The sequence below is a fragment of the Perca flavescens genome, chromosome 24 (genome assembly GCF_004354835.1).
Source record: "Perca flavescens isolate YP-PL-M2 chromosome 24, PFLA_1.0, whole genome shotgun sequence".
NCBI lineage: Eukaryota > Metazoa > Chordata > Actinopteri > Perciformes > Percidae > Perca > Perca flavescens.
In genome coordinates this window covers 14,763,222-14,773,930 of record NC_041354.1, presented here as the reverse complement: position 1 = coordinate 14,773,930, position 10,709 = coordinate 14,763,222, and the positions used below count along the sequence as shown (strand labels likewise).

The following is a 10,709-nucleotide window of genomic DNA, read 5'->3' as shown; positions in this document are numbered from 1 at the left end:
GCTGCTCTGCCTCTAAAAAGCGACCCAAACGTTGGAAAAAAAAGCCCAATAATGAAGAAGAAAAAAAATAAGGCATTGTTTTGTCTTCTGTTTAGGTGAAGCTAAGCTCTAAATGTGGGGGTTAATCGAGGGAAAAGATGCAAAAGTTTACAATTCAAAGTAAAGATTCAGCTTCACTTTGGTGAACAGTTCCACAGGGTACGATCTGAGCTCCCCTATTTTTTAAAGGGTACCTTTTGATATTTAGTGCTTTTTTTTTTTAATCTAAATGACTAATGGAGAAAAAAAGGGGCTTCTGGGGCTCCAGCCATGAATGTTTTCTCAACAAAAAAAACGGGATGAAAAAATCCACCAAAAATGTTGAAAAAAAAGCATCAAAAGCCTAAAAAAAGGAATGTAAAAATAACGTCAGACAAAGAGTGACCAAACCATCGAAAAAAGGGACAAAAAATGTCTGTAAAAAATAGAATGTTACAACTATGTTTTCCCAAATGATGAGTACAAGTGCTCTATCAAAAAAGGGACTTGAGTAGAAGTTGAAGTGCTCTTTAAGCACAACACTTAAGTGGAAGTACTAAAGTATTCAACATTTTTAAACAACATTAAAGAAAGCAGTCAAAAGTTTGAATATCATATTGTTGGAGTTCAACTTTTTACTTGGTATTAAGACTGCATTACAGGCAGTCACAAGCTGTACATTAAGTAAATTACGTAATTATCGTACGTTAGATAACGTAGTCGCAACTACGCACACTGTAACTTACACAGTAATGAGTAACGATGCAGCACATAAATGTATCGGAGTAAAAGTATTAAACTCATCAAAAATATGTACTCAAGTAAAAGTGGAAGTAGGAGAAAGAAATAATACTCCAGCAGAGTAGAGATACAGCTTTTTAGTACTTAAGTACAGTAGTGAAGTAGTTCTACTTCGTTACTATACAGCTCTGGTTTTACGTTAATTATGTGTTTAAAAGTGTGACCGTTAACGTTCAATATAGTCTCGCATTGCCAGACCTTCCTCCACAGCGCTCCGGAGGAAGGTCTATTCATTTCTAATGTCTATTCAAGCAACGAAAAAAAATCAAATTCAACAGATCTCTCAAGTGTTTAAAGCGGCCACCGTGCAGCCATTTCAAACAAAATGTTAAAAAGAGCGGTCATACAAGTAGTTTTGGGAGTCATTTAACATAAAAAGATTTCCAGGAAGTGAGACTGTAAGATAAAAAATAAATAAAAAGTAAATAAAAATAATGTAAGAAAGCGTCAAAAACATTTAAAAGATCTAGAAAAATTACCCATGTCAAAAAGCGACAAAAACTTTTTTTAAACTGTATATAAAAAAAAAATAAAATAAAAAAAGCTACAGAAAATGTTTATGCTTATGCCTTTATGCCATTGGTCCGGATCAAATGAACCATCGAAAAAAGCGTCAAAAACATAAAAACAGGGGAATGAGGGGAAAGTTTTTTTAAAAAAGTGACTTGGTCCAGACCGAATAAACAGTTAAAAAAGGCGTGAAAAAAAGTGTCCAACAAAGCTTTAAAAAAAAGCAACAAAAACAATGAAGAAAGTGTAAAGTAAAAAAAAAAAAAAAAAAATGCTAAGAAAAAAAAGTAACAATGTTGGAAAAAGTATAAAAAGATACACAAATGTCGGCAAAAAAGGACGAAAGCACCCTAAGACAAAAATCTATTAAAAAATCAGGAAATCCGTTGTCCCTGTGAAATTGAAATACTTTCAATTTAATTTTATTTATATTATCAAATCAAAACAAGACACTTTACAGATAGAGTAGGTCTAGACCACACTCTATAATTTATAAAGACCCAACAATTTTAGTAATTCCCCCAAGAGCAAGCATTTACTTTATATTATCATACTTGCGATCGTGTTCAGAAAAGTGCATCAATGTTGCAATAAAAATGGAAAGTTTGGACAACCAGTAAGGCAAATGTTGATAAACAAATCTTTACTTTCATAAAGTCATTTTACATCGTAGTTTATATTTTATGCCAGTGTTCAGCACAGCAAGCCATTTTTTTAAAATCTCATCCATTGTTGCAACATACAGGTATTTACATCAATTTTACTGTACGTTGATTATATAGACTCTTACACACTCCTTTCCTTCCATCTTCAAGTTCTTTCTTTTCCGAGACAGATGAAAATGATTTAATTTTGTTGCGTCAAGTACAGAACTGGAGACAGTTATTTCCAAATAACGCAGTACGCCTTTTGACTTTGATACATGAAAAGAAATGTTTTGAGTCGTATGCTAACATCTGGATTTTAACATGCTCACGATGCTAAAATGCAGAGGTTAGCAAGGCTGGATACGGCCACAGATTTCCTGAATTGATTTACGATTTAATTGTCGATTTGGGATTTTTTTAGTTGCAAAACAAATTTAGCTTTTTAAACTCCAGCCTTACGAGTCCTCATCATTATCATAAATGTCAGTTAAGTCATGAACCAAAAGTATTGGACAAACTGAACTCTGACCTGATGATGGCGATGGATGGAAAGTCAGGGGACATAAGATTGAATTGATAATCTTTTCACTCTCATGCAGCAAGCGTTATAATAAAATAAAATATATAAAAAAAAAAAAAAAAATGGCTGGGTTTGGCAATATAGGCCAACAGGGTATTTCCTGCAGAGAGGAATTTTTGGCGCCCCCCTAAAGAGGTTTTAGCCAGCCCCAAAAGAAAATCACTGGCACCTAAATGATAAGAATTGAGAATAAAAATAGTGATTCTCTGAATAATAATAATAATAATTTATACTGTTTATTGATCCCCAGTGGGGAAATTACAATTTACACTGTGTTTGTTAGAAATCACTACACACAGACATGCTCAGGACCTATTCATGCACAAATGTAGAGATGTTAGAGTGAGTGGGCTGCCAGTAATTTGTTTTACCCAGGTTTTGTTAATTGGAGTTTTATTTACTCAAGCATAACATACATTTGTTTATGTAATTGTCAGAAATATCAGACAAATGCATAGATTTCTGTCAACTAAGGGAACAGACTCTTTGCCTTGACTGTAAGAAGACTGATCATGCCTACTGCTGTGAGCAGTCTCTGGTATTAGGGGTGGAAATCACCAGAAGACCCACAATACAATATTATTACAATTTTAAATATATTTATTGATATATTCTGCAGTATATTGCAGTTTATTACCTTTCCCCCAACTTCAAATTATGTCCCCAAAAGAAAAACAGTGTCAACATCTGTTTTATCTAAAAAGATTCATTTCTCAACAAGACAAACTTAACTGCACCATCTAGTGGACTTAAAAGCAATTGAATTTATTCTACTACCAAAACGTTGAATACTCATATGCAATTTATATAATAAAAGATTAATACTCTTTATGGTTTTTATTTTAAAGATCTAAAATAAAAACCATAACAGCTAGAGCTTTCACTCTTTTTGCAGCACAAAGCTAAGGCATCGGTCCTTCACGTCATGACATTGTACGTAGGCCTGTAACAATTCCAAATTTTGCTGGACAATTAATTGTCTCCAAAATAATTGCGATTAACAATATAATCATCTCTTTTAGTAAAATAATACATTTTTTTACATTTATTTATCACTACAAACAAATTGAAGTTTAAATTAATCCCAGGATACATATTTTATCACTGTTATGTGACCCAGATACGCAGGTTCACAGCCTACGAAGTAAACCACGCCTCTTTATTATCATAAAACATTGTATTTTTTGCTTAAATGGACAAAAAATTTAAAGTAGCACATTTATTCCCGTCAAAAAACAAAGCATTAATCATAAACAAAAATGTTTGGAGTTGCTGTGGCAACAAGTGACAGCTGCCGCTAGCATAGTTTTAGCCAAACAATCCGAGCAATAATCACTTTTACAATTTGGCACATCTAAACAAAATCAACCATTACCATCAACAGTCATACCCCTTAGGACCTTAGCAAAAGTTAGCAAACAAGTTCTGTACAGATCCCCGTGGAACTACGTTAATTTTAACGAGTGACGTCAATTTCCGTTACAGCGTCGTCATTTATGGTAACGTTTCTAATTATTAATTAAATAGATTAAACACCACAGACGGGGGCGCCTGGATAGCTCAGTTGGTAGAGCGGGTGCCCATATACAGAAGTTTGCTCCTCGACGCAGCAGGCCCGGGTTTAACTCCGACCTGTGGCCCTTTGCTGCATGTCATTCCCCCTCTCTCCCCCCTTTCATGTATTCTGCTGTCCTATACATAAATAAATAAATAAATATAAAAAAAAAAGCTGAAAAAACACCACAGACGGACTAACTAACAACTTCGGTGGATTTTTAAGTTCGAAAGCTGACTGGACTTGCAACTGCGGGTGGGGCGTCCTCTGGTAGGAATCCATAGTATCATAGGCCAGCTAACATTACTGCCGTACGTTAATGCCGCGTTCGCAATACCGGCGATGGTGGATCCAAACAATAGTGTGACCAATCTCATAAAAAAAAAATGCTCTAATGCTTAAATTGCGGTTGTACAAAATAATGTGATCATGTAAAAAAAATTAAATAAATGTGGTTAGACAATTACTTAGTAATTATTACAGGCCTATCTCTACGCTTGTGATGTCGTCATCACCTTATGTGAAGTCCTATGCAAACTATGAAACGATGAAACTATCAAAATAATACCCAGCCCTAGTTAAGTTATTACGGGTCCATAACATTGATAATGACCGACTGATAAACCTTGATCTCATTTCTTAATGCACCTTACGCGTGGCGTAAGGTCAGCAAAATACTAGAGATGTTCCGATACCGAGATCGGCTCCGATACTGCCTAAAACGCTGGTATCGGAAAGTACTGGAGTTTATGCACCGATCCGATACCACGTAATAAAGCCTTAAAGAAAATCTACGTTAAAGTAGTTTATTTATGTTCTTTTTCCGTTATAACTGACTGTCAAACTGGAGAATAAAAGAAAGTTCTGGGGCATTCATTGTTTGTGTTTGTTCATGTTTCACAAAGAGTTTAACCTGAGCCAGACCGACAACAGAGATAGAAATCATATCACATCCATACAGGGATAGTAGTATACAGCTGTTAAAACATAATGAAATATATGGCACTCTGGTATCGGATCGGTACTCGGTATCGGCCGATACGCAAGTTCAGGTATCGGAATCGGTATCGGGAAGCAAAAAAGTGATATCGGGCCATCTCTACAAAATACTATGACTTTTTGCAATTTTCAGCCCAGTCATTCAAGTTGCTGGCCCAGATTACCACTTCCCTCATTGTCCAAATCGTCCTCACAGGCTTCAGGCTCACAGTAGCTCCGCGAGTTCTCATACAAGAAGACCTGCTGATCTACTAAAGCTGGAGCTATGCGGTTCCTTTTCCCAGACAGGACCGTCCCAGAGGAACTTAACAGCCTGTGAGGAGGGACACAGGTGGCAGGAACACACCAGTACTTCTGGAGCACCTTGGGGAGGGTGGGAAACAAGGGCGCATGACTCGACCACCACAGCAAAGGGTCTTCATTCAGACCTAGGACTCTTTGCGATTTGTAGTTGCTCAGCTCCTCTACAACCTGGGCATGCAGCTCCTCCTGGCTCTGGTCTGCATCGGACTGACGAAATATGGCAGCCAAAGGGTTGTCTTGGGTTGCACTGCCGACTGAAGACTCTCGTAGAGGCGTCTGCTTTTTGCTAGGTGGCTCGTCTGATATCAAGGAGAATTCCCCTAGGCACGGTCGCTCGGCAATCTGCTTCTCAAGGACTGCTTTTGCCTCGTCCACGATGTTACTCTCAATTTTGGAGCGTTCCTGAGTGGACAGGAAAGGCAGCTTCTTGTATCGAGGATCCAAGAATGTCGCAATGTTGAGGAACGTCGAAATTTCTTGCGATAGCTGGGTGTTCTGTGAATAGGTGCTTGACAGGACCTTTGAGATGACCTCTTTGGTCATGCTGATCTCTTTGAGGTCCCCTTCCTTGGCTTTAAGAGTGGTGTTCAGCAGCATATGAAGCACGGGCCTAACCATGCTAATGGTCGGGTACCTGCAAGAAGTGATCATGTTTGCCACAACTTTAAAAGGCTGGAGAACGCAAATCAAGCCCTCCAACAAGGCCCAGTCAGGGCTATCAAAGCTGAAATGATGAGCGCTTGAACCCTCTACAAGCGTTGCAGTTACAACAACCTGTTGCTCTTTCAGTCGCTGCAACATTGCCAACGTGGCCAACCAAGGTCTACCTCGGTCTGTGATGAGTGCACACTGAGGGAGGCCATGCTGCTTCTGTTTATCCCTTAGCAGATACATTGCCGGTTCTTGGAAATGATCGATGAGCTTGCGGCAACATCCCAAAAAGCTGTCGACACGCGGCAGCTGGAAGGCTTCATCCATTGCGCGATTGACAGTATGTCCAAGGCAAGGCATTTCCACGGACAGCTCCAGGAGGGAGCATGCTTTCATGATGTCCACCGAACCGTTTGTGGTGGCACCGCTGACTTTATGGGTTATTCCCCATTCAACAAATGCCTCATACATCGCTCTTGTGATGTTCTCGGCCGTGTTGTCCTCTTGCACTTCGAAAGTCTTAAGACACTTGTTGGTCATAGAGAAGCCAGTAGCACTGTTGTAATTAACAGAATGCACAGAGAGCGAAATGTACGACCGGTTCTGGGTTTGGCTTTGCCAAAGATCTGTAGTAACGCCACAGTTCACAACCCCAGCAAGTTCACTAAAGACCATGTCCCGGGCACGGCAGTACATCTGAGGAAGCATTTTAACTGCCAGGTCACTTTTGCTCGGTGGAGAGTACCCAGGGTCAACGGTGCTCATTAACGTCTTGAAAGTAGGCTCTTCAACGACAGACACAGGGTACAACCCCTCACAGATGAAGTTGATGACGGCCGTTGTCAGGTCATTGTGTCGTCTGTTTTCATAGCCCGAGCTCTGCCTTAAGTTGGTGTCCTGCGATTGCTGCTGAACGTGTGGACCCGAGGGCTCAGTCTTTATCCTGGAGAACGCTGTGGCAAACGCCTCTCGCATCTGATCCGTGTTGCTCTTCACAAACTCGCTGAACTCCACGGGGTGGTTCTTTTCAAGGTGGTAAGAAAGATTGGAGGTGTTTCCAGAGTAGGCAATTTGACTCATACATACACGGCAGTAAATCCGTTTCCAGTGCAATATGCAGCCATAGGCGTCGGTGTCAAAGCCAAAGTATTTCCAGACTTTGCTTTTCGCCCGCGGGTGTGCCACCAGATTGGGGCCAGAGCATGAAGGTCCTGAACTTTTACCCTCCATTGGTTCCTTTTTGTAAGCAATCCACTTTGATGCCTTCACTTACTGAGCACCTGACAAGAATGGAAACATGGGAGGATGTTGATTAAAAAAAAACATTCCAGACATTTATGAAGCTACACTGAGATGGAAAATCTAAATCTAACGATATAATCACACACAACTCACTAACCCTTGTGTGGTCCTTCGGGTCCTTGTGACCCAAAGGACAAAACAAGGGTTAATATAGCACCTTAGTGCTTGTTTGTACAACATTTTGGCCAGCTTAAACTGTGTTTAAATGTGCTCTAGAAACAAACTTTCTTACTTACTTTACAAGAGACAGGGTTTAGATAGCAATTCTAAACAAAATAAACGGAAGTACATAACCCTTGTGTTGTCCTTTGGGTCCCGGTGACCCGAAGGACAACACAAGGGCTAATCACGTTTTTAAGTTGACAATATATACAGTATTCAGGATTCTAAACGAAATGAATGAGGTGCAGACAAATTAAAATAAAGAATTAAACAAAACCACTAAGGTCTATATAAAAGAGACTTCAGATACAGTATTAGGGGACCACTAAGGTCTATATAAAAGAGACTTCAGATACAGTATTAGGGGACCACTAAGGTCTATATAAAAGAGACTTCAGATACAGTATTAGGGGACCACTAAGGTCTATATAAAAGAGACTTCAGATACAGTATTAGGGGACCACTAAGGTCTATATAAAAGAGACTTCAGATACAGTATTAGGGGACCACTAAGGTCTATATAAAAGAGACTTCAGATACAGTATTATCTAAGGTCTATATAAAAGCATCCAAAGAGCACCATGTCATGGGACCTTTAACAAAATGAGCTGAGTTATGTTTTATCTTAAATAACAAAAACATTTCTAAAACAAATCCGATGACAAATTAACTACATAAATAGAAAACAATCTTCAAATGAATAAACTAAGACAAAAAAGCAATAAAAACTCAGAAAACATCGTAAAAAGCGACAAAAACGTAAACTGACAAAAACACGCTTCAAATATAGCCATCTTTAATCCATTCACGTTGCATCTTTACATCCCTAATGTTGACATGCATACATAACAAGAAACTCAATTACAAGGAAAAATCACATCAAGGCAGGAAATCCGTTAACTGATAAAATCTACCTTCATGAACTTTATAATGTAGCCTAAAGTTCTTTTTTTTAAACCATTTAAGAGAGATGTTGTATAGGATCATATAAAAGGTCATTATTATTTTGAGCTTGTAAAAACGTTTGGTAGCTGTAGAATTATTTCGTGCAGGTGTTAAAAAAAGAAATCACTGGAGGTTTCACAAAGTCTGAGCAACAATCACACAAATTTCCTATCTGCGTTTGGGACCTTTACATCAAAAAAATGTCCTTTGTGCCCGTGTGACACTGAAGTTACAAACACGAGGCATGAATTACAAGTGAGAATTTTGACTTTTTTTTTTTCACGCCCACGAGCCTCAAAGTTTAAAATATTCCTCCACAAATTTGAAAAACACATGCACAAAATAGATTTACGGCTACAAAACTCATATAATCCCATAGTGTTTGGCAATTTTGGCAGCTAGTTAAGCTATCGTGCTGTTAAAATTAGGGCTGGGCAATACATTATATTGATATCGTGATATGAGACTGGATATCGTCTTAGATTTTGGATATCCTAATATCGTGATATGACACAAGTGTTGTCTGTCCATGGTTTTAATGGCTGGATTACAGTAGAGTGATGTAATTTTTTTGACTCTACCAGATTGTTCTATCTTTTCTACTATTTGCCTTTACCCACTTATTATATACACATTAGCCCCAATATCGATATTGAGGTATTTGGTCAACAATATCGTGATATTAGATTTTTTCCATATCGCCCAGCTCTAGTCAAATATACTAGGGTTGCAACTAACACTTATTTTCACTTTGGATTAATGTGTGGATTATTTTCTCGGATGAATGGATTAGTTGTTTGGTCCATAAAATGTCAGAAAATGGAGAAAAATGTCAAAGATTGTTTCCCGAAAGCCGAAGTAGAGTCCTCAAATGTCTTGCTTTGTCAACTCAAAAGATGTTTAGTTTACTGTCACAGAGGAGTGAAGAAACTAGAACATAGTCACATTTAACAAGCCACAATCAGAAGTTTTACTTTTTTTCCATCTAAAAAGATGACTCACGGATTAAATCTAGTCTAATCAATAAAAGAAATAGAGGAAGAAAGACAAGAAGAAAGAAATCGAGAAATAAAGGACCAAAAGAATAAAAAAACAAAAAGGGAAAGAAAGGAGAATGAGAGTAAAAGAGGAATAAAAGGGGAAAAAACATGAAAAGAACGTTTTCAAATTAGACTTTGAAATTGGGGGAGTAAAAGAGAAAAATATCTGAAGAGCTGATTTGTCGGGCTGAATAAGGACTTTATCCTCATGTGATGTCATCCCTTTCTCTTTTTTATTGATTTGATCCTTTTTATTTGCATTTTCTTATGTCATGTTTAGGGTTGGGCATCGTTTTGATTTTAACAACTTGTGCATGTTGAATTTGGAACCGATGATCGTATTGGAAACCAAATTTTCCAAACGATTCCATTAAAGAAATGATTCCATTGGAATCGTGATTTTTTTTAACCAATTCCAAGTCGGAAACAGTTCTCGATGCCCAATCCTAGTCATGTTTTTATTTTGTCTTCTCTCTCTGTTATTTGTTCTTTGGCATCTTTTGTCTTCTTGGTTTTTAATTTAACTACATTTTGTCTTGCTTTTGTTCAGCTCTCCATTGTTTTATTGGTATCCTCCTTTGGCTCTGCTTTGTCTGGCAATTACAAAAGCACTTACAGCTGCTTTTTGAATATAGTTATTTGAATGTGTATTAGGCTACTATAGGGCTGGGTGATATGGAGAAAATCAGATATCACGAAATATTCTTACTCTAACACCTCGATGACGATATTGTGGCGATATTATAGGGTTGAAAATTGGTGCTTTAACAAGATATTTTCACAATGAGATTTTAGATAAATAATCTTCAGTAATGTAGTTATAGTGACTAAGTGGGTAAAGGTAAACAAATAATAGAAGAGCTAGAACAGTCAGGTAACAGAAAATGACATCACTTTACTGTAATGCAGCCTTTAAAACCAGGAAAAGACCAAATTTAAGCCATTTACGATATTACTGACCACCCACACATGTGTGACACGTGTGTGTGTGTGTGTGTGTGTGTGTGTGTGTGTGTGTGTGTGTGTGTGTGTGTGTGTATATATATATATATATATATATATATATATATATATATATATATATATATATATATATATATACAGTGGGGGAAATAAGTATTTGACCCCTTGCTGATTTTGCAGGTTTGCCCACTTACAAAGAGTCATCTTTCATATGTACATTCTAACAGTGAAAG

General features: G+C 37.7%; 1 protein-coding gene across 1 annotated transcript in view; it reads right to left on the bottom strand.

The window, feature by feature from the left end:
- Window positions 1-5,169: 5,169 nt before the first annotated feature.
- LOC114550701 (zinc finger BED domain-containing protein 1) overlaps window positions 5,170-10,709 on the bottom strand; it is a 7,981-nt gene continuing 2,441 nt past the window's right edge. Inside the window, exon 2 of the mRNA XM_028571474.1 lies at window positions 5,170-7,344. Coding sequence (XP_028427275.1) covers window positions 5,249-7,294 — 2,046 coding nt within the window. The 5' untranslated portion in view covers window positions 7,295-7,344 and the 3' untranslated portion in view covers window positions 5,170-5,248. The remainder of the gene's footprint in view (window positions 7,345-10,709) is intronic.